Below are 25,941 nucleotides of genomic sequence, written 5' to 3' on the forward strand. Positions count from 1 at the left end.
TGATCTACTCAAGTCGTCTCTAACCCTCTACCAAGCCTCATCATCACCGGCGCACGGCTGTCTGTCAGCTGGGACCGTGCCTCGAGGCCAGCAGCTTGACCCACATCTGCCCATCCCCGTGGCTCTCACGTCCAGCGAAGCACCGACTTGTTTCATTAGGTGTCAAAGCCGCGCTACGTGCTCTCCACGTTGTCCAACATGTCCCGCTGCAATTTGCATTTACCCCGAAGGCAACTACCCCAGAACCCTCAGGTCCTCCCGCGAAATCCGACATTCGGGACATCGGCGTAACACTATTTTCATCGTGTACGATGCTGTGCGACGGCACTATTGAGCCTTGATGGAAGGAGGCAGCAGGTGACTGACAACGCACAGATGCTTCGGTGGTCATTCCGTAGTGCCAAAACACCCTCGACCTGGACCACTTAACTTAGTGGAATGCGGAGCGCTGGTCCACGTGGTTTCTCAACGACCAATCCCTGGTCCGTCTCTTCGTCATCCGCACGTCCTTTGGCCATATGGTAAATCCGGCCCTCGCTGCTGGCGTGAGGTACCAACACCAAAACTGCATCACTCATGATCAAATACATATCAAGCCAAACTAAATACATAGTACACGGGAGCTTCATCAGGTAGGTAATAATACTAACTATCTCGTCGATCTTTTTTCATGCAACCCCGTGGGCGCAGTGGTAGCAGAGCCCGTTCCCGACGGCTGTGACAATTGGTCGCGCTCTCTCGAAACTATCAGATCGAATACGTTAGACCAGATAGCCATATCAATTCAACAAACCCACCTTTGTGCACATGTTGCATGACAAACTGCGCAATTGGACGGGTGGAAAGAACTGGACCGACACCGACGGTTGTTACAGTCAACCTAGGTAAGTGGTAATGAGTAACGTTGACGAGTATATAGGGCACGAAACACTCGGAACGAACCTTTCTCTCAGCTGTCGGCTGTTCGTGACCACAGGCGTATCTTGTCTGAAACACCTCGCGGTAGCACATTCTGATATTACTGGCGGCAAAGTAGGACTGTCGGCGCAAGTGAGGAAATGTGGATACTCGTGGAGAAATGAAGTAAACCCTACAGAATAAAGGAATGCGAAGTAGAGTAGCCGATGGATGTAGAATTGGCTGCTGTGTGTTGAGGATTGGAGAGCAGGTCCAGTAGAATATTTATACCCTACCATCGAAACCCTTGAAGTTCCGCGCATCTCTGTGGTAGTGGCAGAGGGGGGAGTGGTTGGTCAACGACGTAACGTGGACTGTAAGTGAACGCTCCCATCAACGATCGGACAATGCTTGTGGGGTGACTTTTCCAACAATCCATATCGATCATCATCAGCTGGCCCGATGCAAATATTATTGAGCACGTCCAGTCACATTGCGGAAGACAGGCAACATCGATTTATCGATTTATGTCCGGCTCGCAAGCTTTTTCTTCACAAGTCACTGGCTGCGTTCGCGGAGTCTGGTTGAGCGACACATGATCAGTTACACCAGAAACATACCAAGATTGGTCGTGTGTCCATAAATTCTCTAATTTTCCCAAGTGAGTTGACCGACAGGTTGGCTGGTTACATGAGTTCGTGGGGAAAAAGGACCACAGCTGAGGCTCTCAGTGCCGGCAAGATCAAAAATGATGCGATACATCGATTTACGTTTGGAAATTCTGTTCGACAGTAATTACTTTGAGTCAACAAGTATTGAGGATAGCAAGGGATAACAGCGTCAGAAGGTCTATAAAATTAAGGGCAAGCCTTGCTCACACAGCTTCCGCGACTCACGAGGCAACAGGCTATCATGCCCTTGTACATTCGGGCGTCGTCACCGAAAATTTACGGCGCAATCATATAGCAATTACATCGCCTGAGTTGGCCGCCAGTTTGCGGCGGGTGGACGTTGCGTGGGTCAGTATGGAGATCGGTAAGTGCTGGGGCTTCCAAGGGAAACGGCGAAGTGCATTTCCTTCATGAAGGGTATGAAAAGCGCCAAAAAGTCCAAAACGAATAAGTAAAATAGGGCGTGAGTTATGCATCATGATCAGTGCTGAACAGTTTGCGACTGGCATTCCCAGAAGCGGTCATCCCACCACTCGCCGCCGACGCATGTAGCAGCAAGACCCCGTTCAAAGACGTGGTCAACGTAGCCATCAGCGGGGCGACTCAAAAACCAGATCTCTGACACCCTTAATCCACGCAAATAATCTCGCATCTCCGGGTATTTTTCGCCCACACCCTGAGGTCCATGGCTGTCATCCGACAAGGTAAAGCGCCCACCTAGGGCATGAATCAACTAATGGAAGACATGAGGATACACATTTGAGGTAATTTTCAGCACGCACCTCAGCAACGTCCCTCCCAGGATAGCAAGTGTCCCACCCTTTCCGCAATGCAGCCGCGTTAAACTCGAACAGAGCACCATAGCTGGCAGCGAATGAAATATTTCTCTCTAGCCTGTTGTAAGCGTTCGGGTATTCCGCGAAACGCAACCCCGGGTTGTAAAGCCTACAGAGGTCCAAGTGGCCGATAATTTCCGGTCGAAAACGTTTCAGTAACGTGTATTGCGCATCAAAATAAGCCGAAAGGAACTGGTCCATGTGACTAGCACGGGGGGTATCAGCTTCGGCTGTGGGTGCGAATCTGCGTAAGGCGTCATCGAACGTGGCGCGGTCAAAGTCGATGGGGATTTCATGAACGTGGTGCACTGAACCGACGATGTACTCGATGCGGTTAGACTGTTCTAAAAGAATGGAGGAGAGCATATCCAGATCATCTTCGGTGATGTACTCGGTTTCGAGGCCGACCAGAAGGGTGATTTGGGAGGCGTAGGCTGACTTGAGCCTATGAGCTTCGTCCAGGAAGTCCGTAAATTGTTTCATGAGGCTGACAGGCGACAGCCCTGCTTCTAACTATATCCAGGGCCTATATGAGCGTGTGCCAGTACCCTCATTCAAAGAAAAGAAGGAACCTCTTCTGGATACAAATGGTCTAGGCTGTACCGGGGAGCATGTTCGGTGAGTCCGTAGACTCGAAAACCTTGTTTGATCGCTGCTAGAACAACCTCTTCCAGGGTTCCTTTTGCATGCTTGCAAAATTGACCAGAGTGCGAATGGTGACTGAAAGGCATAATCTACATAGATCGCTGCAGCTGCAGCTCTGAGAGTTATTTACTGCTTGCCAGATCAGCTCAAGTTGTTCAGCTTATCATTTTTACCCGATAAAATCTTCCATGTATTACCTAACAATAAATCGCTCAAAAGGTAATCTGAAGACCTTCCAAGTTCTTGCTGCATCGAGTCGGTGCGTGCAGGACGTCGCCGACGTGATAGCTATGGCCTACTGTAAATGTCATCTACAGGACTTCAGGCCATAGTGAATCCATGAGAATGGCGGCGATGGGCATATCAAATTCGAAAACCTAAGTTCGACTTCTATTCAATTCATACCATTACGTTACCGCAAGTACTGTGATTGCGGAACGCACGATATCTGCGGCAGAGCTTAACCGAGGTTCTACCCATATCGGTGAGGTACATACAAAGTCCTAAGACGTTGACGTATGAAACATATGGTCGTCAAGTGGCCGTCAAAGCCTTTTCATTAATTACAACTGACATGAGCAGAAAGTTGTACAGAAGGGGCGGTTCGACTGCGGCTCGACCGCCTAGACGACGAAGGCGTTGAAATCGCGTTTCCCCTCCCTCTGTTCGAAGAAGTTTTCCGAACTTGTGTTACTACTTCCGCCGGGGTCTGCCTGTTCCAAGGCATCTGGAAGTACAGCCAACCCCACCATGTTTCCAGAGCAGCAGATTTCTCCCTGTCTTGTCGCTTCCTCTCAAACGCCGCGCGATATCGCTCGTATGATTCGCGAAACGACCGATCCACGCGAGATGAAAAAATTAGTTCACCACGGGGATTGCTCGCAGGAGGAATCGGAGAAATGGGAACTGATGTACTCCGGTCGTATATTGTCGTTTTGGAAGGGGACATATTGCTAGATTCAGGGGGGGTGTGGGGACGCGGGTAGAAAAAGGACATAGGGTTAAGAGGAAACTTGGACCGCAATGGCGGCTTGCGGACATTGAGATACATATTAAACGAGCGGAGTGCCTTGTTCGCATGGGGGACATAGCTTCGAAAATGTCTGTAATCAGCAGCGTCGAGGACTGATAAAGGTAGCGCTGTTTACCGGTTAGCATAAGCAATCTTCTCAGCGTACATCCCACTTGCAAAGAAGAGGAACAGGGCAGTGACAGCGACAAACAAAAGGCCAGAAGGGATGTAGGGATGGAGCTTGACAGACTGATCTTTCCTATGCACGTCCGGGAAGGCACTCCGAAGGGCATAAGTATACGGTATGTCTAGAAACGCTGTCTGCAGCAAGACTTCAGACAGGAGGAAGACAATGGCAAAAATAAGGTTAACAAGGAATACTACGGTCCCGTTAGCGATGGATGCAGAAGTGTACGGCAGATGGCTCACGCTGATAGCGGGACTTTCTACGTTGCAGAGAGGCAGCATTGGTCTTCAGTCTCTCCTCGAAAAGGAGCAAATCGCGGTAGGTTGCTGGGTCATTGGGTGGGTGGTAGGATGTGTGTGGCTGGTGTGACGCGTGGCGGCGACGCATGCACGGAGGTTGTTGTGACTGAGCTGGCCTTTACTTGGACAGGGTCAAGTGGAATGGAATTGAATGGCTGGGAGGCACCGCTGATCGGTATGAATCACGTGACTTGGAAAAGTTCCCCGCCGTGTGCGGTAGCGTGTTCCGCGCGAGGCACTGTCTCTCTCCATTTCACTTGTCGAGTTTGATAGACTGACGGGTCCAGGCTATTAGCGATAATATCGATGAGTCTGCTTGCCTCCGTCTCTTTATTTGCGCTCGTCCTTGGCCGTCCCATATTGCCTGGCACAGAATTGTAAGTAACAAATATGTACAGTTTGAGCATGTCATTTTTAATGACACCATCCTCCAGAGACGTTCAGTCGTTCCCTGAAGTTGGCCAGACCGCCTTCCAGATCGGTGCAGGGTTGGTGCTTTTTCTTCCACTTGCATTCCTCATGTCTTTCATCTTGATGACTGGTTTTCATTCCGCTTCGACATAATTAGCAAAGATGCATACAGGGATGATACAGCACGTGTGTCGTTCATGGCTTCGGACGATGGGGAGCAGAACGATTACCTTTTCCAGGTAGTCCCCTCGACTGGGGAACCAGTGGTGTCCCTCAGGGAGCCGTCCACCCTCGAGCACACGGAGGGTGAATCACGCAGCGGCCCGTTTATGGTTTCAGACGAGCAAATCAGTGAACTCAATGTTGGGCATAGTAGTGAGGGGTTGAGCGACTCGATACACGCGCCGACCAATACTTCCGCCAGTGTCGGTCGTTCCCCGATATCCAACAGCGACCAACGTCAACCGACCTTCTCGTTGTTGGTGCTGGTGCTCTCTTGCGTAGCTGCATTCTTGGCTTTGGCCTGTATTATGCTGGTTTTGTATATCACCAAGTTTCTCGTTTCCCACGTGCTTGCCTCGAGGAATGCATGGGAACTGTTACCCCACTTCCAAAAGTCAGGAGCACCTTTTCCACAACCAGAGACTACCATCACACAAGATCATGCTCAGTTCAATCCCTGCCGCCTGGTGGAAAAGCGCGGTTTGTATGATGAAGAAACCCCCAAAGATGTTGATACGTCAGACATCGATTCGGATGGGGATGATGTCGAAAAGTATCAAGACGCCACGGATATGACTCCGATTCATTTTGCTTGCGATCTTCCCCCAGACGTCACCGGAACTTCCACGGATAATTCCACCGAAAAGCTCCTGCCTTTACCTGCCTTTTCATGTATTCAAACTTCATCTCGTGACCCAGACAATCCTGTGGCAAGGGAGGTGCCCTCCACCACGCCTTCCCGGCCGCTGTGGTCAGTTCGTGCTGGTGCATCCCCTCCACTTGGCTTGGTTCCGTCCCGGACGGCTCATGACGAGGCAATTCTGCCCCTTGTGCACGGTCGCCGACGCGCTTACCGGTCAGCCGTGCCCGAATTTGATATTGCACTTGCACTCCGACTGCATCCTGGGCTTGGGATCAGTGCTGATTCCGCATGGGTGGTTCGTTTTTTGATGACCATCTTCGGATGGTTTGCAGTCGCACTGTCTGCAAATCGGTGATACCCGATACTTGTGATGACAGAGTGCCTACATACCCCACCGTAGCGACTGTGAACGTCTTACATGCTCAATCATCTGCCTCCCGAAACGAATCACCCTATGCATTCTGTTTATCGATTACACTTCCTTCTTCCGCTCGCCCTAAGCCCGTATTCATCCGCGCCTGCTCCTTTATGGCCAACCCCTCGGCTTTCCGTCGCAGCACTTTTCGCATGATATTGAAACCAACATTAGATACTATCTTTCCAACTCACGGAACACACACATCACTGCATATTTTCATCACACTGGTTCCTGCGATTTTCACTATTGTCCAAGCCTTTATACCTCCTCCGAGAGCATGTCGTTTCTTATAATGGTTGACTTTTTTGAGTTGTCCGTCGTTAGAATTACAGTGGTTTGGCTTATACGTTTGGGATGAAACCAAGTTGGCTTATGATTGTTTAACTGGGATTGCTAGCCTTGATCTCCTTACTTGAGTACATATTACAGCCAGTACTGCTGTCAGTGCCTGGATTGTGCTTATGTAAATGAAGTGCGTATTAATGGGCAATGCCTCCGAGGCTTAGGGCACTTGGGTCCTGCCTGCAGCGAAGTCCGGGCTGCTCATCATAACAGCCGGGAGGGCGCCTCTTACGACAGATCCAACCAGCTTCTGTCAGAGCACACAATGTCACACGACCGCGAAGCACTGGTATGTCCCCCTGGGGCCTGTAGCTTGTACACGTATGGCTTATTCGGGACATTTGCAGTGGAATACTGGTCATGACGAATCAGTCGAAGTGAATCAGCGTGCGTTGATAGACAAGGTGCTTGCGCGATACTCCGGAGAGTTCACAGGTGAGATTCCTGGAATTTTAGCATGCTCGTAACTTCACGTGGTGATCATACTGCGCAACAGTATTCCGGGAACTTCTTCAGAACTCTGACGATGCTCGATCATCCACTGTTGAGATTCGTTTTGAGACGGAGCAGTACATTCACAAGGATAAAAAAGACAGTGATGAACCGCAGGTCCTTCCAGATCTGAAGACCGCACCTGTACGAGCGTTATGTTGAATGCGCTAGCTCCCTAGTTTGACAGAGTTACATTTTCACTCAGGTTGTGCAATGGACGTTTAGAAATAATGGCATAGCTTTTAGAGACGAAGATTGGTCTAGATTGCGGAAGATTGGTGCGTAAGCCCCAATGATTTGCCATGCTTTGTTCTTACATTTATGTTTTGAAGCTGAGGGGAATCCTGACGAAGAGAAGATCGGAGCATTCGGTGTTGGTTTGTTGCATTAGGCTTTTCTCTCGTGCCTTGGGTTCTCAAGTTAAATGGACTAGGTTTTTACAGCTTGTTCTCAGTAACAGAGAATCCATTTGTATCATCTGGAGGTAATTTTTCCTCATGTTCTTCTTGAATTCTAATTTCAAGGGACTATTTGTAGGCCATGGGATGCAGTTTTACTGGAAAGACAACAAAGACCAGGTGGGTCGGGCGTTCCGTGAAACGAATAAATTGGCTTATTCGAAGGACTAGCTACATGTCCGTCGCGGCGACCTGCCGTCGAAAGGAGACTCAGACCCGTGGACGACGTTCGAAATGACATTGCGAGAACCCGGTCCGATCCCACCAGCTTTCGACTTGATGCGATTCCTGGCGTCCTCGATTACCTTTATGGTTCATTTGAACGACGTCAGTGTTTACTTCGACCGTTTTCGTATAGGACATTTGAAAAAGTCCACTGGCGTGTCACGAACGCTCGACATTCCCAAAGGATTAAAGAAGTCCAGTGGTCTCAATATCATGCATATTCAGAACATTCAGTCCCACCGTGCGTTCGTTTGGATCCCGATCGTTTTGCGAAGCTGACAGTGCTACAGAGATTAGAATAGAAGCTGAGGTCATGCGAGCCGTGTACACTGTGGCCGCTGAGAGACCACCTGCACTACAAGCATCCGAACCACGTAAGCCACAGAGCGGGTTTTTCTCATCGCTCCTTGCATCTTTCACGACTACGACTATCTCTCGTCGACCGGCATCGCCGCCGGTACAGCTGCCCCCGAAAGCCTTGACGGAGCTTCACCGGACGAGTGTAACACTCACAGTGTTCACCGCTGAGGTCAACGTAAAAGTTGATAAAAAGCTGTTTGCTGAGTTACTGCGTTCAATGAAGAAGAATCCACCACAGCAGCTCAGATACAACCTCATTTATGTATGTGGTTGCTGGACCTTTCTGGGTTCAAGTCTGACGTAGAAAACCATAAGACGGGGAAAAATGAGTATGATCTGAGCATTGCGGATGAGAGGGATCATCCAGAGTGTGCAGGTGGCGTTTTCCAAGGTCTCAGAGCGGATTTGGATGGGTTTGTCCTCCCAAGTTCACTCTAAGACGAAGTCACTTACTGCTATCTTCAGAGCAGGCCAAGCTCGGTTGTTTATAGTGGGAGCATCCTCATCAACTTTGTGCGTTCGCTGAGTGTCTTTTACAGGGTCATGCTACTGGACAGACGACAGGTATAGGAGGACATATGGCGTCGCGGTTCATACCCACGGTTGAACGCGAGTCCATAGATTTGGTGTGAGTTTCGTAATGGGCGTTATTTATTCGCACTGACATCTGTCTTGAGTGACAAAAACGTTGCTGGTAAGTAGGTATGCATCAGATGCTACTTGAACTTACTGTTGGAACCAGTTTGGAACAGGGAGCTTCTCTACGTTGGGGGTTTCTTATCTCGTGTGGCATACGATCTTGAGCTCGCTAATATTAACGATCTTTGGGAGGAAGCAGCAAAGTCAAGAGGCAATGCCGATTTTCGCCCGGAACCTGAACTAGAAGACTGGCTTCGCCAACGCTTCGTACACATTCTCAAGTTCTTCACCTTTCGTGCGTCGACACCATCTTCCGAGGTTTCCCATCTACTTGAGAGAGCGTTTTATGGTTGTTCTACTAATCCTTTGAAGTTACTTTCATCTGCTGGCGTTCGCGGCGCTTCTGACATCAAGGAACCCGATCCCACTTTCTCCGAATTCCTAAAGTACCTTCCAGTTCTCCCTGAGGTTGTGGTGCGAGAAGGAGCTCTCACAGTTAGAGCCCTGCAAAGTCAGGGGATGATTTCGCCCATTACTTTCCATGACGTTTTATCGGAACTGCGCAAGCACCCTCTAAACGAAGAAGAACTAGTCGCATGTCTCAAATGGTGGATTAATTTTCCCTCGACTAATTCTACCATCGACATGGACAGAATGCGCGTGGAACTGCTTAACGCAACCGTCCTATGCCCCAGCGCTGGCGATGGCAAAGTGCTTCCTTTATCTGCGGTGCAATACTTCATCAACGTTCGAGGTGTTGGCACGCATATTCCCTTGGATGGTCCACTCCCAGCGTCACTCGCCCCGCTCAGCGTTACTCGGCACTTCGTACCGACGCAGCTCCTCTCCTTCGGTTGGAAGGAATTGACGGTGATGGATTGGTTACAATACATTTCCAGACCAGAGACATTGGCAAATAACCCTACTTATGACTTTACCAAGTCAGTTGAGTGGTCGGAGCGTGTTTTGACCATCCTCTCTCGTACCTGGTTCTCCTTATCGCACGAAGCGCAGAATTCTGTGAAGGTGTTGCTCTCTGGCAAGAATTGTGTACCGACGACGAGTGGTCTGCAGACTCCAGGAGGGTCATACTTTCCGACCGTGAAGATCTTCAGTGACCTCCCGGTAGTCAACATCTCTGGCATTCCGATTAAGGGGTCGATGGAGAAGATGTTAATCTTTATTGGCGTGCGAAAACATGTTGACCTCCAGGTAGTATTTGACCGGTAAATCGAGGCATAATCGGGGACCGGATGTAACCTGACGTCCTTGTTAGGATGATCAAGACTGGAGATTGGACGATACCGGATCTCATAGGATACCTTGTCTCCGTAAAGGACGATTTATCCGCTGAGGAGATATCTAGATTATCAGCGACAAGTGCCTTCACTGGAGAAGGAGGGAATGGCGATACGGGCACGAAGAGGATCAGGCATCGGGCTTGCGATCTATATGAACCAATCGACATTTTCCGTCAGCTGAAGCTGCCAGTTCTAGACTGGGGCGAAAAACCCAAGTGGAAGAGTACTTCTGAGGAAGGCAAGCTGATTTTTGTTGGCTTCGATGTGTATGCACGTCTAACTTCCCTTGTTCTTTAGCTAAGCTTTTGTTTCGTCTTGGTCTACTGCGCATTCCGCCTTTAGGTACCATCGTCCAGCTTTGCAGCTCCCCAGATGCAGCTGTCAGGACGGTAGCGTTCAAGTATTTGTGTGACAATATTCCGGCGAGGTACCCTGATTATACGCCCGATGACTTCGCGAATGTTGCATTTATACCCGCGGAAAATGAAGATGGCTTTCATTTGGGCACCATTCGAGAGGTACATCATTGCTCACGAACGTTGTATCTCAGTACTAACCCATGTACAAGGTTTTTGGGGACCCTCAGTGGAAGCTTTTGGGGTTCTCTGTTGTTCAAGCTGACAACCGGAAAGATGTTGCGGGTAAGCTTGGGGTGCAAGAACATCCACCAGCATCTATGCTCCTTTCCTTGTTGGAAAAGACACCTCCTCAAAACGAAGCCATGGCTCGACAATGGTTTGAAATACTGTCTGAACGCGTCACAAGTACTTCCCCAGACTGTTGGACATTTACATCAGTTGACAATTACGTAGGTTTCCACCCTGCTCAACTTACCACGCTGTCGAAGATACCAATCGTGCCGAGCAAAGGATCAGGCTCGCAACCCGTACGATGGTTAGCTCCCTCTCAATGTTATTTGGGCAAACCGACCGGAGGCGAATTCCATTCAAAGTTGTTTATCTTCGTCGACTTTGGGGTCAACGCGAACCGATTCCTTAGTGCATGTGGCTCAAAGAATGAGCCATCCGTGGAAGAGGTTGCTGGGATCCTGCTGGCTGACCCCCGAAGGTTCTATGATATGGCGGGAGGATTCGAAAAGTGCGAGTGTTGTCGAACTATAAATGAAGTCAACCTAATCTACACATAGCTTCCTGACGGAGCTGCGTAATCTCGCTGTGAATCGGCGTCTGTTGCCTGCGGTCATTGTCAACAAAATGAAGACCTCCCCGATTTTGCTCGGTATTCGTCGTCAGAAACCCACTAAGACTGTTACAGACAGTACAAAAGAACTAGATGAAGATAGATGGGAATTTCAGCACAACTTGCTCAAAGCGCATGACATCGTGATTGCTGACGATACCAATGCCTATCAACTGTTCGGAGATTCAATCTTTGCCGCACCTCAAGAAGACCTGTTAGAGAGTAAGTCGGTGCGTGCAATGTCCGGTCGTCGTTAACTGACGATGCCAGATTTTTATGCTTGGCTTGGATGCAAGCCTTTGAGTGCAGTCGTTCGGGAGGAGTGCAAAGTTAGCCGCGAAATACCCAATGCAAAGATCGCCACAGAAACACGTGCACTTGTGTTGGAAAGGCTCCCGTTGTTTCTCCACGAGCATACGCATGCTCGTACGAAAGTCTCTCTTTCATGGCTCTCAAAACCGGACAATTTCAAGGTTAGGGTATTCGGGAAACTGACAATCGTCAAAACCCTCGACTCAGATAACATTCGGTCGACGCGCACGCAGGATGCGTCAGCTGCTGCGAAGCGGATTGGGCAGGGGGTCATAGAGCTATGGCTTTCCTACAGCGGACAGGTGGACATGTATGAGTGAGTCGCCTGTCCTGTTACTCTCGTGGCACGTCCCTAACATTTCACGCAGGGTAGCAACATCATTGTGCCGGTTGCTGTTCGAGACGGTAAAGGTCAACGATACACTGCTCTTTATGACTATTTTGTCAACCGACTTGAAGGCACTAAGACGACGAGGCTACAACGGCACGTCTACATCGTTAGCCAGGTTATTCTCTCTCTGACTGATCATGCAGTCGATAAGATTCTCAAGCAGCAGCAACACGAGAAACAAATGGCAGAGGAAGCTAAGAATCGCTATCTTGGTTCCGACTCAGTCGAAACACTTACCCCACCCGTTTCGATTCATCCCGGCACTGCCCCCGTTCGTGCACGACCCCCTGCACGACGTCCGGAGATTCCGGGAGGATGGGAAACTGGCTTGAGTTCTCCTCCGGCTCTTCCCCTTCCACGGGAACCACAATCATCCCAGCATATCTTGAAGGAGCCCGAACCGACCTCCGACCAGGCCACACAGGGAACAAAACCCCTCAGCAGCACGCTGCAGAACCTAACACGCAAATTGGTTGGAATGGCTCCGCAGAACCTTTCACAAGAGGTCATAAGCGTCGTACAATCACAGTAAGTCTGTAGTGGGCCATTTGATCCTCTCACAAACCGTTGTAGACGTTCGCGGGAGGTCACTCCTCAAACCGACATTCGTGAGTCAATGTCTGCTTCTTTTTGTTCGTTGCTAATCGTGGCTCTTCAGGCGCCAATGTGAACATGGCAATAAGGGCATGCCGGCCGGAGCAAGGAAAGCTCCTTCGCAACAGACAGAACATGGAAATTATCAAGGAATCTTTGGACGAAGGATACTGTGACGTCTCTGGTCAGGTTGGGGAATTGGACCACTTGAGTACTGTTGGCGACATCAAGGTTTTCGTTACGAAAGGTCATCTCTTTTTGTTTGTCGTCACGTCGAGGAATTACTAACAAAATCGCAGATGTACCGGAAACAGCAACTTTCATGACACGGAAACTTGAAGTACTCGCGCGATTCATCCATGTCATAACCCCGTTGGGCAAGGTCTATGGTCTCCCGACAACCGCGCTGCACATCTTCTGTGACTCGACTGGAGGCTTAATTGCCTTCAACCGCAATGGCAGTATCTTCTTAAACCTTCGTTATTTTGAAGCGTGGCGTAAGTAGTTTGTCTAACATCTTCGGTTCTCCCCCAATACGACTGACCCTTCGCTGAAGATGACGAAGACGTCAAGAAAGGCGACCTTTCACAGGCCCAGATATCGTGGTAAGCGCTGCGTATTTTTGACTGTGGCTACGGCTTGATTTTGCGTGATAGGTTCTTCACTCTGGCCCACGAGATAGCTCACAACCTGGTTGAACCTCACAATTCCGAGCACGAGTTTTACTTTTCCGCGATTTGCGAAACCCACATCGTTGCATTTTCGAGGTTGTTGGCCTCACCTACCTTGCAATAATTGATTTGCGAGCGACTGTTAGCCTAAGATGAAAACATTCAGCTCTATTCTCGTTGCCAGGCTGCACTTTGACGCGTACCCTTACCTGTAAATTACACACCGTGAATATGTTACTCGATGACTGTTTGAAAATTTAGATATTAGGACCGATCATGTCCTTGGAATATGGAAGGTGGTACGTCGCCCGCACGCGAGAAAACTGTAGGTCAATTTTCAATAGTTTGCGATATTGTTCCCAGGCATTAAAAAACAGAACACAGTTGCTTCTTTAAGTTTTCGTGAGGCTCAAAGCCCAAATTATGGCGAGGGCGAACAAAGTCTAAGTCTGGAGTGAATGGTCCTTTAAATCCAGGGAATCTACACTAGTAATAATCAAAAGTAAACGATGCAACCAATATAGGAGAGGAAGTATATTATGATCGGAGGCGTTCCAGCCACCCGAGTATCCCACCCTTATGTGTGACCCTATCAAGGGGTTTCAGAAGTGGCGTATCCTCGCCAGCTCCGCCCGATTCTTCAACCACCCTTACATCGACGTGATCTTCAAACTCCCCGTCGTCGCTTGCGGCTGGGAGTATGCTTTGGGCACCAGGAGAACCAGGAGATGGTGGTAGACCCAGAGGACGACCAAAATCATCTATGTGAAGCCTTCTCTGGCGTATTTTCCACATAAGGCACATCAAAAGCAAACAGGCTTGCATAACAGCAGAGACCGCATACATGACCCAACCTACAGGGGTTTTCTTGTCAGTCCAACTATTCTCCATGGCAAGAGGTGACATGATGGTCACGAGATTAAAACCCACTTGTCCAGTCGGTGCCGGGCTTCGTAGCAATGGATATGGCCATCACGACACCACCAGGGCTTTGAATAACCATCATGGGTATGCTGAGAGCGCCGACAAGTTTGAGACGGTAGGTGCGCTGCAGTTGCGGGGCATATTGAATTGCAGCAAGAATACCTGAACTGACGCCAAGGAATGTTGCCCAGAGCTCGATCTGGTGAGGACGTCGACCAGAGGGATCGGATAAAGGACCGGTGGTAAATAAGAGGAAGAAGGTAGTAAAGGTGATGAAGGCACTAAAAGAGAAACGTTACTATCTCACGAGAGCATAGATGGAAAAACACTTACAGATGAATGGTCACAGCCCAAGAGATGATGACGGAGAGCCGCCACTCCTCGCTCTTTATGTCTGATCGCACACGTTGGACCGGACGTGAGTCATGCGTGTCGATCTCGAGTTCAACGTACTTGTGGTTGAGAGGGTAGTACACCATGTAAAGCACCAGACTGCAGACTCATCAATAAAGAAAGTCGTATTGCGCATTGGCTGTGACGTACATCATAGAAAACAGAAACCACTGGGAACCAACTTGGAGGACTCCTGAGGAAATCTCAACGCACTTTCCGAAACTCTATTAAAAAATGCGTTCGGTAGGGTCAGCGCGCACACAGCCCTTATAAAATGCAACGAACCACTTCTAGGCAGCAACGCAGCACTGGTCCTTGCATCGTAATACTGTATCATTTAGATGAGTTCAGGCACAATTAGTTAATTCGTACGGTGTACTAACATGTTCAGCATGGCTGCCGCAGAGGACGTGCTGCCTAGAAGGAGAAACCACGGACTAAAACCGATGGACGTGCCTGCTCGAATGATGCGAAAGTGCTGAAGTTTAGAATCGGACACGAGTTGATGGAAGGTTGCCAGATAAATGGTCGCCTTGACACATGTGCATGGAAATCAAACTCACCTGTGGAATATAGGATGCGAAGAGGCCAAACATGAGAACGACAGTGAGGGCATTAGCAGCCCAATCCGATGCCTAAAAACGAAATGAACGGATGAGAGATCTCCCAATAGCATATGCTTCATGTTTTGGAAAGAGACCTACGAAGTGGCATGTCGTTGGTTCGGACAGGCTCAGGACCATGACGTTGACCCCAGAGGCTTGAAGTTGCACCTCAACTTGAAAGAGACGTTCAAACGTGTGAACGACTCGGCAAGTTGGTGGCGGTGCTCTTGGATCGGATCGGAAATCGGAACATTCATTAATATAGCCACACTTTCGATCTCCGAGAACACGCCACGATGGATGATAAAAAGCAACGCCTGAGGACAGACTATGGATTCTTCCTCACATATCGCACACGCTGGTTCGTACTCCTTGCTTGTCTTCCACCACAATCCTTACTGAAAGAGATACAATTGTATCACATACTCTTGGCTTTTGCACTCGGCAATTACAGGAGCGACAATGATCAATACGGACACGTCAATAATGCAATTTACTACCACTTATTCGATGCAGTCGTAAATACCTACCTCATCGAACAATGCGGAATGGATCCCATGAAATCCGAACACATCGGACTTGTTGTCTCCTCGTTCTGCGAGGTACTGTCTGCTTTCAGTTTTTCCAGCGTGAAAATAGCTTTCGATGACGGTCCTAGTTTTTTTCACCTGTGGCATTTCCAGACGTACTGGACCTTGGCCTGAGGGTCACTCGTCTTGGAACCAGTTCAGTTACCTACGAAGTGGGGGTGTTCAAATCGAAAGCCTCCTTCCAAGAGAGGAACGAGGTGTCTGACATGGTTTGTGCTGTTGGCGGATATACCCACGTTTTTGTGGAGAGTGCTTCTCGCGGGAGCACTCCGATGAGTGGGGTGTTGAGATCTAACTTAATGAAGTTAGCAAAACAGACCCCCGCTCCTGCTATCTCTAAGTTATGAAACTTCTGGTCAGACGGAGTTGACCGCTAAGTATGGCTTCACTAGATTACCAGGCGACCCCATGACACTGACAGTTTATGTACCACCCCACCGTATGTATCCTTTTGTTCTCTTTTTGACGTTCATTGTCACATCGCCTTCCTAAAAATCCTTGCATTAAGCTGACCTCATCCTTTATTGGCCAATCACATCTGCCAGCTGCGTCTGAGGAATAGCGGCAGCGTATGCTTTCCTCTGCAATCTAGTCATCGTTTTCTGCTCGTACGCATAGGCAAACCCTATGAGGCTGTATTCACTCCACGCCGTCCCAAGGAACGACAGACCAATCGGGACGCCTGGGGCTGGGTAAATGGTGTTCGGTCCTGCGCTACCGATGGTGACGTTGTCGGGATAGAACCCAAGTGGGACTGTTGGTTTCGTTTTATTAGTGTTTGGCTTGACAAGTGCCGTCTGGAATGTACCTGTGACGATTGGGTACCCGATAATGGCTGCAAGTACATGAAGACGTGGTTAGCTCTTTTTCTTCTTCTTTTCCCCCTATTTTGGATGGACAGTAACCCCTTACCAGCTGGTGTACTCGTGTAACCAGGAGCGGGCAATACCAGAGCATCCAGGTTATATTGCTTTAGAGCGGCGTCGATGCCCTGACTTCCCCCCATCTCCCGGTCGAATGCGAGAGCCTCGAAGAAGGTCGCGTTGCGGCCAGTGGTCGCCTCCGACTCAATCAATCTGTACAAATAAGTGGTGGAAGAAATTAGCCGATTCGGACGGCTAAATATTAGAAGAAGAAACCCTTACACCGATTGATCTATGTATCCAGTAGGCTTTTCGAGGGCGGGGTATTTATCGTTGAACGCAATGAGATCAGCCAGTGAAGTCACATTGAATGGGTTCTCGACCAAGCTTTCAAACCAATCATTGATTTGTACCTGTAGTGGCGGACGCCAGATGCGGTTCTGCAAAAACATGTAAAACTGCTCGTACATACTTTGAAGTCAATGTCAGCGACAATGGTTTCATTCTTGGAAGCAACAATCTCATATGCGGACGGTAGGTCAGCGGGATCGACAATCGTTGCACCTAACTGTTGCAATGTCAGGAGTGCCTGTGAGAAGATCACGTTGACATATGGATCATTTCCCGTTATAGTGTCGTTCAAGAACACAGTGCGCGGTACACCGAGACGTTTACCGATGAGGGAACTCGTATTCAATGCCAGTGTATAGTCAGGAACTGGGGATGGTTGGGCAAGAGTGTAGTTGTCGTTTGGGTCGGGACCTGCGATGATGCTAAGAACGATAGCTGCATCAACGACGGAACGGGTGAGAGGCCCGACCGTATCTTGGTGCTCCGAGATAGGGATGACTGAGTGAAGATGAGTGCACTTGGAAGCTATGGTCATTGGTAAACTGTACCTCCTGCACGCGAAGTCAGACCCAATGTAGGTTTGATGCCGACTACATTGTTATTTGAGGCGGGGCATGTTATACTGCTATCCGTCTCTGTGCTGTACTTGGGTTATATAGGGGGGATGGGTATGTATCCAACGAAGGTAACACACACCCCAAAGAGACAGCAGTCAAACCGATCGACGACGCTACACCAGACCCAGATGAAGAGCCACAGGGATCTGCATTTGGGTAATGTGCATTGGTCGTCTGTCCGCCACGTCCTGACCACCCTGCTGCTAGGATCCCTCGCATGTGTGCCCATTCTGAGAGGTTGGCTTTTCCTGCAGATCACGCAGTCAAACACTTACTACATGTCACAGATTCAGTTCGAATTACCGAGGATGATTGCTCCAGCTGCGCGTAACCTTTTCACTACACCAGCGTCGTCGGGGAAGATGGAGCCCAGGAGACTGTAACTCCCCGCAGTTGTATTCATTCCTTGAAATTTACAATGTTTGGGTTGTTCTTTCTTTCACAAACATCACGCACCTTCGAAAGCGACCGTTGCAATGTTATCTTTGAGGAGCACAGGAATGCCGTGCAGCGGGCTCCAAGGGCCGTAAATTAGCCTCTCAAAGTCAAGAGCCTGGGCTCGCTCTAGTGCAGACGGGTTGGTCTCTATAACAGCGCGTAGCTTTGGGCTTTGCAGATTTACTTCTTCGATTCGAGCAAAATAAGCCTGTAGAGGAAAGATCAGCAACGAAATGAACTCAAACGATGCCACCATGCTATGTTTGAATTTGGGTGACAACGTCCCCCTCTGGAAAATGTGCTATTCCGCGGGTGGAGTCAAGGAAATTGCCAAGGTATTGGCGGGGATTGTTTCCCGAATGAGCATGGTAGTTGCGAACCTTGACTAGATCCACACTCGTGAATTGGCCAGACGTTAGCCCTGCCTGAAGTTCTGGCACGGACGCCTCATAAAGATCTGGCGGGGGCGCCGATGTGGTGAAGAAGACAGAAGACGTCCACCCAGCGGAACTGAGCGAAAGCCCCACCAAAATCCAAGCCATCGATTGTGATAGAGAGCGCATGCCCGAATACATCGGATGGTCAAGAGCACGAACGGGTGTTGAAACGGCGGGGAGCTACTAGTGAGCAGGACAAGTAGTTATGGGTGAGTGATGTTACCTGAAACACGGTCCCGGAAGTATGCACTGTTTTCCCAACTTATCAGATAGACCCATGGCAATGCTCACGTGGGATTCACTGCCTCGAGCCAGGGACGCAAATACCATGAGCACCCAGAACACCTATTACCCTTGGCGGTGAACGTCAAACGAAGGCGACAAGAAGGGGAGAAGGTCTTTGGTTGCCAGTATATGACAGTTAGCTGCTACGTTTATTGGAATCTGAGGTATTTGTTGTATGAAATGTGTGCCCACACGTACTATGCGGGGCCGGTGATTGCTCGTGATTACTCCAGACGGACAGAGAACAGTCAAAAACATTGTTATGTCCAAATGCCATTATTCCGGAGATCCAACCTTGTTGATTCGGGTTAGTGGAGTCCCGATCTCACACACATGGCACACATTCGGCCCAGAGGTGACTTGGGATGTCTGTGCCGTCGGCGTCCCTCGTCGGGTGCATACGTAGTCTTCTGACTCTACGACTTTATGCCCGCTTAGAACATCACTTTCGTTAACGACATCACTAACGACGACAAGCGTATGTCCGATCTCGCAAGATGATGTCTTATACCTACGAGCACTGCGAAATAAAACAAGTCAACGGTCAAAAGATGGGCAACATCCTGCAAATGGCATACTCACACGTGTGGCTCAAGGCCCCAGATGGCTTCCTTCATCAATGCAAGTGCAGAATGTAAGGAACGCAATTCTAAAAACGTAAAGCGCGCGACATGTAGGGTCAATAGATGAGTCTGGTATCTAAAGTATCCATACCTTCCATCGCGATCCCATCAACATTGAAGCATTCGGATACAGTGCTGTGTAACTGGGAATTGAAGAAGGCACCTTTCACCGGTGAAGTAGGAACCGAGTCAGACACCCTGAATTTGGATAACCTGAAAAGCCACGGCCTCTTCACAGCTACAGGGAACGAATTCTACTTCGCATCCGCCTGTATCGAACTAACGCGCGCATCGATGGATGAGATATCCGTCGGTGATGATAGACTTAAGGGGTGCGACCCAGATATGTCTTATCAACGCGTGAGGCCTTGGTTTTGTAGACAGTATTCAGATCCTGGAGAGAGGATGTGGAGGTTTGGGGGGTATCGAGAAGTGTGAGGATACGGAGAGGCCCTAGGAATTGTCGGAAGCGATCACGGGGCAGGGGGCATTGATAGACTGCGCCTTCCTTCGCCAACCCTTTGACAAGTTTCTGCTAACCCTTCGACACACTACGACCAACCCTCTCCCCATGCGTGACTTCGTGCAGAGGAAAACACTGGCACTTATGAGGCATGTAACCAGGCTCAGGGATCATTACTAGAATGGTAACGGTTCACTACTAAATCTTCGTCGATATCCTGATCTTGAAGAACACGATGTGATTTGGTCGTGAGCCCTGACCCATACCGATATGTAGCTTGAGGAACGCGAAGATCATATATTGGCTGCCGCGAGTAGGTCTGTCGATGCGTCGTTCTTTTCCCTTGTTAAACTCCAGAACAAGCTGTGTTGGCGGGGTTACCAGCGATGACGATCGGCACTTACCAGCAGTCAGAGAGGCCAAGTCTGTTCTATTGACAGTTCGCTGCGGTGGTTAAGATGCGAAGCGGACTGAAATTGTATCTCAGAGTGATGGTGATGTATGACCAGTCACCTTTGCGGACCTGAATCGAAGTCGGGTCGTAGGAGGACATGCCAACGGTGATATTCGTCGATAGAAGATTGAAGACGAACAGCATCAGGGACCAACCATGCATGCGAGTAGCAGTAGTGACTAGCGACTGGTGACCAGGCTTTCGTCTGGAATGCAGCCACTCATGAAAAAGTGCACGAGTTCACAGAACACGGCAATTCTGTATTGAGGCGAGCGACTGCACTGACATTGTATCTGCAGACTAGTACTACTACAACGCCCGGCCCTTTGGTATTGGCACTTCCGGTATTTGACTTCTCCCTCCCTTCCACACTCTGGTGTTACCACCCATGGTGGCGATATCCTGTTTGGTTCGGGCCATGAGGATTCAACCAGTTCAGGGCCCATCACTCCACTGGCCTGGTCATCTGATGGCCAGCAACTGTTCGTCGTGAGCAAGGGAAAAAAACATATGTATCGACTATTCCGAAGACAAACCTTTCCAAGTCTTTGTCTTCAGAATTGTCGATCCATAAGTACCAATCTCGGGTATCTATAGCATTCGACGACAGATTTATTGCATGTACCGCGGGCTCGTCAGTTTCGCTATGGGGTTGCGAGGGGGGGAATCATACAGGAAGATCACAAATCCACGATCTCAGATAGTCTTCTCCTTAAGTACTCCTGAGTATGAATCAGATTGCTTAGCTAAGCATTACGCCATTCTTGTGCCCTGTGACGCTCTAATCCGCCGCCGACTTCCGCTCGTAGAGGTGTGTCGAGTCCTTCGAGTCGTGGACACCGGACGATACGACGAAAACCGAAATTCTGCTGTCAGAGGAAATCAGGTGCACTTCAAGCCCTACATCTGCGATAGAGGACGTCAAGGAGGTGACTTTGCATTCTCACTACTCCATGCGTATGTTTGCTCACATACACGTCAAGCCTCTCTGGGTTCGGCCATAACGCAACGGCGGTTGCTCCACTTAGCCAAGGTGATCGAGAGGACGCGCTATGTACATTCGACCTTGGCTTTCATGATTGTGAGCTACACGACATTAGATTTCTTTTACTAGGGAAGGTGCGCGAGGCAATCTAGTTCTTTGTATTTGAATCGGAAAACCAAGAAGTGGCGATAGTGCATGCGGAGTACCTTGCTATGAGAGCGAACAAGCACAATGACGACGACGGGTGTTTATTACAGCTGCGTAGCAAGTACAGCACATTCGACAGTGTAAATTAGCCAGAACATACGCCTTGCCAATTCATACGTATGGCTTTCTCAGGAAAAGCATCTTGGTCGAGTAATGAACTCCCACACTCCTCGTTCGCGATCTCGGCGGGTCGAGATAGACGACAATGAACCAATGTGTGGATTAATGATGTGTTGGTTTTTTCCCGTCCACGAACATGTTCCTCGTAGCGCTCGGAAGCCGAATCTCCGTGCCGTCCATCTCTTTCGTGACCTGCACCTGACACCCAAGACGACTGGTGTCGGTGAGTCCGAATGCGAGGTCGAGCATATCATTCTCGTCGTCGGAGGGTTCTGGAAGGGTGTCATACGTCTCCGGCTGGAGGATAACATGGCAAGTGGAGCATGCTATCGAGCCTTCACAGGCACCTATGAGGTGGGGAGAAACAGCATCATGCAATAAGTTCAGAAAGGACGGAGCGTGAGGGAATGGCAGAAGTAGCGGCGGAAACTAGAAACACACACCTTCTAAGTCTATGTCCCATTCGTGGGCGAGTGATAAAATGTCGTCGCCTTCGCGAGCTTCGATCGTCTTTATGGGATTTCCCTTGTGATCTTTGAAATGGAGTTTTATACTATCCTCCAACGGTGAGCGAAATATCGTGGTTAATGGAGAAACGGAGGAGAGATACCCTGTTCCTGGCTCCGGGCGTGTGATCTGTCCGTGCTGTCGTACTGTTCCATCAGACAGAAGTGTAAGATATACGCCGTGAGCCTACATGGTACGGAAACGCCCGAGGGTGGAATACGCACTAGGAGTCCCGTGCAGATATCTCCGGAGAATGTACCTTGAACTGTCTCTACGGCGGTACGTCGTCCCCCACGTCGACTGAGCTAATGGAGGGGCGTGCACGCGTATGCACCCAGGTATGCGCGCGAGTTGGCGGAGGAACTTGAAGGACATAAAAATTACTTGCTTACGTCACCTTGTCGACTTCTATTACTTGTAAAGTCGTAACGCTTCCACCAATACTAGGGAGCGCTTGGTGTCATTGCACAAGAAGAAAAAGTATATTATCCTCATCTCTGCCTACAAACCAACCCTCAGTCATCGTGCAAGACGACACGTAAGTACAAAGGCAACTATAGAAGCAATGCCTCCCAACCTGCGCAGGCACCATGGACGTCCATGTCAAGTCAAATACAGCGCCAATATCCCACATCGCCCGCACAAACGTATCGACGAGCGTGAAAGATGTATGGGTGATGCGAATGACATCCGGACAGAAAAGGTGGAATGACGAAAATGACCGAGAAAGACGGTATTAGTTTTCCCGGCAACGTTTCGCGCAAACGTAGGAACTACGCACGAGAATATCACCGCGATTGCGTTCGGGTCACCTGTTGTTGCTATGTTGTCTTCGCCTTCGGCACGCGCGCGCAGAAGCTGCTGCACTACTTTTTCGCCTACCACCTGGACCGCGCGAGAACTCAGGTGGCGGCCTAACTCAGCCAATCCGTTCCCGGTTCCTTCAGCTCCGACATCGACACCTAGTCCAGTCGTGCCATTTCCAGGAGCTCCAATCGGCATTGGACTTCCGGGGCGATGTCCATGGAGAACGGATTTCTCAGGGTCTAGGACAGCGAAAATGAATGACGACAGGCCTGTCACGAGAAATTGAGGAAGAACAATGAAAATATTGTGTATACCCTATTCGAAGGGGTTAGTGTCTTGACAGTATGGCTAGGACCGAAAAAACTTTGGGTGGTCCCCAGTAAACGGGTCACCTGGATCACCCCGAGAGGAAAGCTAATGGCGAGGGTACGAGGGGATGCACTCACAAGGATTGTACCGGCCTGCGCACTGAGTCCCTTTCCCTTCCCCCTGCTTTCCGAAAACCTTCTACGCCCCCGCTGCTGAGGACCACGAACAAGTGGGTGTAAGTCAGGCTCGAAAGCCTCAGCTTCCTGCAGTCGCGGCGACCGCCGTCCAACACTAGAATGAGGATTTTCGGGATTTATTAGTTCCTCGCGTTCGTCGTCTTTCCACTCGTCACTAATCGGTTTACGGTACTTCCCATCATCCACTCCCCCCCTTGCCCGCCTGTGTCCGGCCTCTCGTTCCTGGTAGTCATTTTCAGTGTCAGCGTCGAACAGTGTCTGCGATTGTAAACCACCACTCGTGTGGGCATCATCAATCTCATAATCTCCCTCAGATTCGGCATTATCCTCGCCCCATCCCTCAAATAGTTCCCTCCTCTCCATTTCCTCTACGTTTTCGTCGCAATCATCGTCCACCATACCACCCTCGAAACTGCGGGGACCCCGGTTTATGTGACGATGCCGACGTGTAGCTATCGGTTCGGTGTCTGAACCACCGAATTCTTGCTCGAGCTCTGGGCCTAGCTCCCCCAGGTGACAGCCAAGCTCCAGGGCAGCCTCAGCTTCTAGTAGGAGCGTAGACGGGTGGCAAAGGATTGCTTCAGCGAGCTAGAATGAAGAGGCCGCATATCACCGAGAGGGGGAGAGATGTTCATTGCAATGAGAAAGTTAAGAGTGTGGCTTTTCATATGTGGGGAGGACTCACCAAGGTAAAGGATGCCCATTGCCCAACTGCCGCACAAAACCCGGTGAGTGCCATCACAAATGTCGCACCCGAGACAGAAGTCGTGAAACTAAAGGTGAAAGGACCGGAAGGAAGATGTCAGAACAGTGATGCCAGGACGCAAGTAGAAAGCACTAGACAAACTAAGATCACACTTACTATGTCGCCCACATGCATCCTGCAAAAACAGCATGCGAAAATGCCCAGAGCGTCACGAGACGGATCCTTGGCACTTTAATCCATTGTCGCCATCTGCTTCCCCGTACTATGCTTGCCTTGACACCAGGTTCATCCTGAGTGACGAAAAAAGGCGTGACCAGGTTAGCAACGAGCGCAACTAGGGCGCTGTAAAACAGTGCGCGACTCCCTAAACGTGTTGCTTCCGCATCGACGTCGGCATCGTCAGCCACAGTGTCTGGCAACGAGCGCTTATAAAGCTCTCCGATATACAGAGAAGTGTAGAAAAGAACGGGAAACCAGGCAAGTGCTGAGCTGGATTTAGTCACAACCAGATCATTCACACCAACATCAGATTAACAAAATTATTCAGAAGTCTGCCATCCTGAAGAGAGGGATACTCACAAAAACTGGATGAGACACTAATCTCTTATTGGTGACTGTTGTTCCACAAGAATGGTCAAAGACAACACTTACAATCCGATAGATGGTGAGCGGCAGGCGGCGGTAAGTATGCCACAACTCTATTACCTGCTGTCCAAGTGTCTTGGTAGGGCCACTGTTAAGCTGTCAAGACAGGGTATACGGGTGGATGGACACCATCCTTACTGAGTGGCGACCAAGACGCGCTCCTTCACACACCAGGCTGCCCACATATGCGTGCTGAGCAGTAAGAAAGATGCAATCACGGAAACGACTTGAAGTTGAGCGTGGCCCAGAAATGGAAAGATGGAAGGAAGGTCGATATTGCCACTGCGTTATGAAGCTTGGTATGAGAGGTCACAAGTCAAAGTGAAAACGCACACATAGAATCCCACCACACTGCCAATAGCAACCATACGACCTGCCCAGGCGTTCCCGTTCGGTTGCTCGGAAGTGGGAAGTATGTCAACGATAAGAGCACGGTCAAGTGCTTGGACTTTCCCCCCCAGGTTTGTGATATTATATAGTGATGGGAGGCCGGCGGACGTACCTGCATTTATTGAGAAATCGATGCCATAAATGGCTAACACGGCAAGCCAAACAGTGAAAACGTTATGCTATAGCCAGTCAGAAGAGCAGTGCGAGGGATGGAAGTGACACACCGTCAATGACCCACTGGGTGCAAAGATAGATGCAGCAGATTTGGTATATCCAAGCAACAGGGTTGCGCAGCAACATAGTACTGCTCCAGCAAAAATGAAGGGTCGCCGTCGACCAAAACGCGACTTCGAGTTATCGGCGATGATACCTGGTGGGAGTTGAATGATGCTCTAGCATGAATTGCCATGAAGGAGTATAAACCTATCAAGGGCTGAACGATGAGACCGGACAAAGGGCCAGCAAGAAACACGGCGGCCATTCCCGACCTAGACATTCCGAGGGACACCAGGTACGGGGAGGCTAAGATACCCAAGGAAAAAATGGTTAAGAGGGGCTAATGCGACACGTAGAGGGACCGAGCGTACCATAAGACATTTCGACTGACCAAAGGACCTGCACACCGAGAAAGCCAATGGTAAGGGACGGCAAACGCGTCCACGGGGGACCCAGTACCCTTGCTACTCCATCCCAGTAGCCGTGATCGAGGTCATCGTCATCGTCTGCCAGAACTATTCCTGAGGAGCCCGTCATAAGCACAGGCAGGAAAGCACTTGTCCAAGTTAGAAGCGACTCGAAG

At 49.7% G+C, this 25,941-nt stretch overlaps 11 protein-coding genes across 11 annotated transcripts; 4 read left to right on the forward strand and 7 right to left on the reverse strand.

Moving 5' to 3' along the window:
* Positions 1-505: 505 nt before the first annotated feature.
* On the reverse strand, positions 506-1,493 carry F5J12DRAFT_522873 (uncharacterized protein). Its single transcript, XM_051739854.1, has 5 exons — positions 1,292-1,493; positions 1,095-1,224; positions 943-1,038; positions 798-880; positions 506-744 (listed from the first exon to the last, which is right to left on the reverse strand). The coding sequence occupies exons 2-5, from the start codon at positions 1,218-1,220 to the stop codon at positions 669-671; spliced, it is 381 nt and encodes a 126-aa protein (XP_051602288.1). The 5' UTR covers positions 1,221-1,224; positions 1,292-1,493; the 3' UTR covers positions 506-668.
* A 189-nt stretch (positions 1,494-1,682) lies between these two features.
* F5J12DRAFT_765868 (Polymerase/histidinol phosphatase-like protein) lies at positions 1,683-3,194 on the reverse strand. Its single transcript, XM_051742184.1, has 3 exons — positions 2,977-3,194; positions 2,351-2,917; positions 1,683-2,301 (listed from the first exon to the last, which is right to left on the reverse strand). Exons 1-3 carry the CDS (start codon positions 3,133-3,135, stop codon positions 2,050-2,052), a joined length of 978 nt encoding a protein of 325 aa, XP_051602289.1. The 5' UTR covers positions 3,136-3,194; the 3' UTR covers positions 1,683-2,049.
* A 90-nt stretch (positions 3,195-3,284) lies between these two features.
* F5J12DRAFT_816849 (uncharacterized protein) lies at positions 3,285-4,678 on the reverse strand. The gene is made up of 5 exons (XM_051745104.1): positions 4,491-4,678; positions 4,198-4,441; positions 3,624-4,140; positions 3,547-3,552; positions 3,285-3,497 (listed from the first exon to the last, which is right to left on the reverse strand). Exons 1-5 carry the CDS (start codon positions 4,633-4,635, stop codon positions 3,462-3,464), a joined length of 948 nt encoding a protein of 315 aa, XP_051602290.1. The 5' UTR covers positions 4,636-4,678; the 3' UTR covers positions 3,285-3,461.
* A 105-nt stretch (positions 4,679-4,783) lies between these two features.
* F5J12DRAFT_816854 (uncharacterized protein) lies at positions 4,784-6,643 on the forward strand. Its single transcript, XM_051745105.1, has 2 exons — positions 4,784-4,924; positions 4,982-6,643. The coding sequence occupies exon 2, from the start codon at positions 5,156-5,158 to the stop codon at positions 6,176-6,178; it is 1,023 nt and encodes a 340-aa protein (XP_051602291.1). The 5' UTR covers positions 4,784-4,924; positions 4,982-5,155; the 3' UTR covers positions 6,179-6,643.
* Positions 6,626-13,497, forward strand: F5J12DRAFT_816858 (uncharacterized protein). The gene is made up of 28 exons (XM_051745106.1): positions 6,626-6,681; positions 6,748-6,872; positions 6,931-7,018; positions 7,080-7,219; positions 7,281-7,353; positions 7,408-7,452; positions 7,509-7,559; positions 7,613-7,653; positions 7,705-7,999; positions 8,049-8,380; positions 8,434-8,531; positions 8,584-8,608; positions 8,658-8,746; positions 8,796-8,812; positions 8,861-9,983; positions 10,034-10,296; positions 10,356-10,576; positions 10,627-10,822; positions 10,871-11,156; positions 11,206-11,480; positions 11,529-11,886; positions 11,939-12,054; positions 12,105-12,489; positions 12,535-12,569; positions 12,620-12,802; positions 12,855-13,052; positions 13,112-13,160; positions 13,212-13,497. Exons 2-28 carry the CDS (start codon positions 6,849-6,851, stop codon positions 13,348-13,350), a joined length of 5,145 nt encoding a protein of 1,714 aa, XP_051602292.1. The 5' UTR covers positions 6,626-6,681; positions 6,748-6,848; the 3' UTR covers positions 13,351-13,497.
* Positions 13,498-13,555: 58 nt separating this feature from the next.
* Positions 13,556-15,344, reverse strand: F5J12DRAFT_816864 (uncharacterized protein). Its single transcript, XM_051745107.1, has 8 exons — positions 15,248-15,344; positions 15,107-15,178; positions 14,927-15,021; positions 14,829-14,871; positions 14,694-14,767; positions 14,484-14,642; positions 14,157-14,431; positions 13,556-14,080 (listed from the first exon to the last, which is right to left on the reverse strand). Exons 1-8 carry the CDS (start codon positions 15,284-15,286, stop codon positions 13,764-13,766), a joined length of 1,074 nt encoding a protein of 357 aa, XP_051602293.1. The 5' UTR covers positions 15,287-15,344; the 3' UTR covers positions 13,556-13,763.
* Positions 15,345-15,428: 84 nt separating this feature from the next.
* On the forward strand, positions 15,429-16,171 carry F5J12DRAFT_523213 (thioesterase). Its single transcript, XM_051739858.1, has 3 exons — positions 15,429-15,509; positions 15,603-15,750; positions 15,807-16,171. The coding sequence occupies exons 1-3, from the start codon at positions 15,445-15,447 to the stop codon at positions 16,083-16,085; spliced, it is 492 nt and encodes a 163-aa protein (XP_051602294.1). The 5' UTR covers positions 15,429-15,444; the 3' UTR covers positions 16,086-16,171.
* On the reverse strand, positions 16,043-18,687 carry F5J12DRAFT_523190 (amidase signature domain-containing protein). The gene is made up of 10 exons (XM_051739857.1): positions 18,388-18,687; positions 18,026-18,215; positions 17,873-17,974; positions 17,649-17,817; positions 17,501-17,592; positions 17,074-17,450; positions 16,884-17,014; positions 16,651-16,814; positions 16,547-16,573; positions 16,043-16,492 (listed from the first exon to the last, which is right to left on the reverse strand). Exons 1-10 carry the CDS (start codon positions 18,580-18,582, stop codon positions 16,260-16,262), a joined length of 1,680 nt encoding a protein of 559 aa, XP_051602295.1. The 5' UTR covers positions 18,583-18,687; the 3' UTR covers positions 16,043-16,259.
* Positions 18,688-19,363: 676 nt separating this feature from the next.
* Positions 19,364-20,094, forward strand: F5J12DRAFT_523176 (uncharacterized protein). The gene has a single exon (XM_051739856.1). It carries the CDS (start codon positions 19,416-19,418, stop codon positions 19,788-19,790), a length of 375 nt encoding a protein of 124 aa, XP_051602296.1. The 5' UTR covers positions 19,364-19,415; the 3' UTR covers positions 19,791-20,094.
* A 1,450-nt stretch (positions 20,095-21,544) lies between these two features.
* On the reverse strand, positions 21,545-22,470 carry F5J12DRAFT_523266 (ferredoxin). Its single transcript, XM_051739859.1, has 4 exons — positions 22,313-22,470; positions 22,192-22,234; positions 22,025-22,134; positions 21,545-21,928 (listed from the first exon to the last, which is right to left on the reverse strand). Exons 1-4 carry the CDS (start codon positions 22,461-22,463, stop codon positions 21,684-21,686), a joined length of 549 nt encoding a protein of 182 aa, XP_051602297.1. The 5' UTR covers positions 22,464-22,470; the 3' UTR covers positions 21,545-21,683.
* Positions 22,471-22,548: 78 nt separating this feature from the next.
* On the reverse strand, positions 22,549-25,941 carry F5J12DRAFT_816899 (MFS general substrate transporter). The gene is made up of 13 exons (XM_051745108.1): positions 25,730-25,941; positions 25,566-25,664; positions 25,367-25,512; positions 25,255-25,321; positions 25,086-25,200; positions 24,891-25,034; positions 24,759-24,840; positions 24,687-24,703; positions 24,264-24,596; positions 24,087-24,174; positions 23,342-23,989; positions 22,870-23,210; positions 22,549-22,665 (listed from the first exon to the last, which is right to left on the reverse strand). Exons 1-13 carry the CDS (start codon positions 25,893-25,895, stop codon positions 22,608-22,610), a joined length of 2,304 nt encoding a protein of 767 aa, XP_051602298.1. The 5' UTR covers positions 25,896-25,941; the 3' UTR covers positions 22,549-22,607.

Source organism: Pisolithus orientalis, assembly GCF_024613125.1.
Source record: "Pisolithus orientalis strain OTSU chromosome Unknown F5J12scaffold_7, whole genome shotgun sequence".
Taxonomy (NCBI): domain Eukaryota; kingdom Fungi; phylum Basidiomycota; class Agaricomycetes; order Boletales; family Pisolithaceae; genus Pisolithus; species Pisolithus orientalis.

What these genes read in the sequence shown, in the direction of transcription:
- F5J12DRAFT_765868 (XM_051742184.1), bottom strand. Translation starts at nt 3,135, where the DNA reads ATGCCTTTCAGTCACCATTCGCACTCTGGTCAATTTTGCAAGCATGCA. An exon ending in ACCATTTGTATCCAGAAGAG is followed by an intron (nt 2,918 to 2,976) that starts GTTCCTTCTTTT and finishes CCCTGGATATAG; the next exon opens with TTAGAAGCAGGGCTGTCGCC. An exon ending in CTGGGAGGGACGTTGCTGAG is followed by an intron (nt 2,302 to 2,350) that starts GTGCGTGCTGAA and finishes GTCTTCCATTAG; the next exon opens with TTGATTCATGCCCTAGGTGG.
- F5J12DRAFT_816899 (XM_051745108.1), bottom strand. Translation starts at nt 25,895, where the DNA reads ATGACGGGCTCCTCAGGAATAGTTCTGGCAGACGATGACGATGACCTC. An exon ending in AGTGTGGTGGGATTCTATGT is followed by an intron (nt 25,035 to 25,085) that starts GTGCGTTTTCAC and finishes TTCATAACGCAG; the next exon opens with TGGCAATATCGACCTTCCTT. An exon ending in GGATGCATGTGGGCGACATA is followed by an intron (nt 24,175 to 24,263) that starts GTAAGTGTGATC and finishes TTTCACCTTTAG; the next exon opens with TTTCACGACTTCTGTCTCGG.
- F5J12DRAFT_816864 (XM_051745107.1), bottom strand. Translation starts at nt 15,286, where the DNA reads ATGGTCCTGAGCCTGTCCGAACCAACGACATGCCACTTC. An exon ending in TCGCATCCTATATTCCACAG is followed by an intron (nt 15,022 to 15,106) that starts GTGAGTTTGATT and finishes TCTAAACTTCAG; the next exon opens with CACTTTCGCATCATTCGAGC. An exon ending in GCGGCAGCCATGCTGAACAT is followed by an intron (nt 14,872 to 14,926) that starts GTTAGTACACCG and finishes TAAATGATACAG; the next exon opens with TATTACGATGCAAGGACCAG.
- F5J12DRAFT_522873 (XM_051739854.1), bottom strand. Translation starts at nt 1,220, where the DNA reads ATGCGCGGAACTTCAAGGGTTTCGATGGTAGGGTATAAATATTCTACT. An exon ending in ACTTCGCATTCCTTTATTCT is followed by an intron (nt 1,039 to 1,094) that starts GTAGGGTTTACT and finishes TTGCGCCGACAG; the next exon opens with TCCTACTTTGCCGCCAGTAA. An exon ending in CATGCAACATGTGCACAAAG is followed by an intron (nt 745 to 797) that starts GTGGGTTTGTTG and finishes TCGATCTGATAG; the next exon opens with TTTCGAGAGAGCGCGACCAA.
- F5J12DRAFT_523213 (XM_051739858.1), top strand. Translation starts at nt 15,445, where the DNA reads ATGGATGATAAAAAGCAACGCCTGAGGACAGACTATGGATTCTTCCTC. An exon ending in CTCACATATCGCACACGCTG is followed by an intron (nt 15,510 to 15,602) that starts GTTCGTACTCCT and finishes CGGCAATTACAG; the next exon opens with GAGCGACAATGATCAATACG. An exon ending in TTGTCTCCTCGTTCTGCGAG is followed by an intron (nt 15,751 to 15,806) that starts GTACTGTCTGCT and finishes TGACGGTCCTAG; the next exon opens with TTTTTTTCACCTGTGGCATT.
- F5J12DRAFT_816849 (XM_051745104.1), bottom strand. Translation starts at nt 4,635, where the DNA reads ATGCGTCGCCGCCACGCGTCACACCAGCCACACACATCCTACCACCCA. An exon ending in TAGAAAGTCCCGCTATCAGC is followed by an intron (nt 4,442 to 4,490) that starts GTGAGCCATCTG and finishes ACGGGACCGTAG; the next exon opens with TATTCCTTGTTAACCTTATT. An exon ending in AAGATTGCTTATGCTAACCG is followed by an intron (nt 4,141 to 4,197) that starts GTAAACAGCGCT and finishes ACATTTTCGAAG; the next exon opens with CTATGTCCCCCATGCGAACA.
- F5J12DRAFT_816858 (XM_051745106.1), top strand. Translation starts at nt 6,849, where the DNA reads ATGTCACACGACCGCGAAGCACTG. An exon ending in GTCTAGATTGCGGAAGATTG is followed by an intron (nt 7,354 to 7,407) that starts GTGCGTAAGCCC and finishes TATGTTTTGAAG; the next exon opens with CTGAGGGGAATCCTGACGAA. An exon ending in CAAGGTTTTCGTTACGAAAG is followed by an intron (nt 12,803 to 12,854) that starts GTCATCTCTTTT and finishes ACAAAATCGCAG; the next exon opens with ATGTACCGGAAACAGCAACT.
- F5J12DRAFT_523190 (XM_051739857.1), bottom strand. Translation starts at nt 18,582, where the DNA reads ATGTATTCGGGCATGCGCTCTCTATCACAATCGATGGCTTGGATTTTG. An exon ending in CGAGTGTGGATCTAGTCAAG is followed by an intron (nt 18,216 to 18,387) that starts GTTCGCAACTAC and finishes TTTCCTCTACAG; the next exon opens with GCTTATTTTGCTCGAATCGA. An exon ending in GGATACATAGATCAATCGGT is followed by an intron (nt 16,815 to 16,883) that starts GTAAGGGTTTCT and finishes TTATTTGTACAG; the next exon opens with ATTGATTGAGTCGGAGGCGA.
- F5J12DRAFT_816854 (XM_051745105.1), top strand. Translation starts at nt 5,156, where the DNA reads ATGGCTTCGGACGATGGGGAGCAGAACGATTACCTTTTCCAGGTAGTC.
- F5J12DRAFT_523266 (XM_051739859.1), bottom strand. Translation starts at nt 22,463, where the DNA reads ATGTCCTTCAAGTTCCTCCGCCAACTCGCGCGCATACCTGGGTGCATA. An exon ending in ATATCTGCACGGGACTCCTA is followed by an intron (nt 22,235 to 22,312) that starts GTGCGTATTCCA and finishes CTGATGGAACAG; the next exon opens with TACGACAGCACGGACAGATC. An exon ending in CGCCCGGAGCCAGGAACAGG is followed by an intron (nt 22,135 to 22,191) that starts GTATCTCTCCTC and finishes GTTGGAGGATAG; the next exon opens with TATAAAACTCCATTTCAAAG.
- F5J12DRAFT_523176 (XM_051739856.1), top strand. Translation starts at nt 19,416, where the DNA reads ATGAGTCTGGTATCTAAAGTATCCATACCTTCCATCGCGATCCCATCA.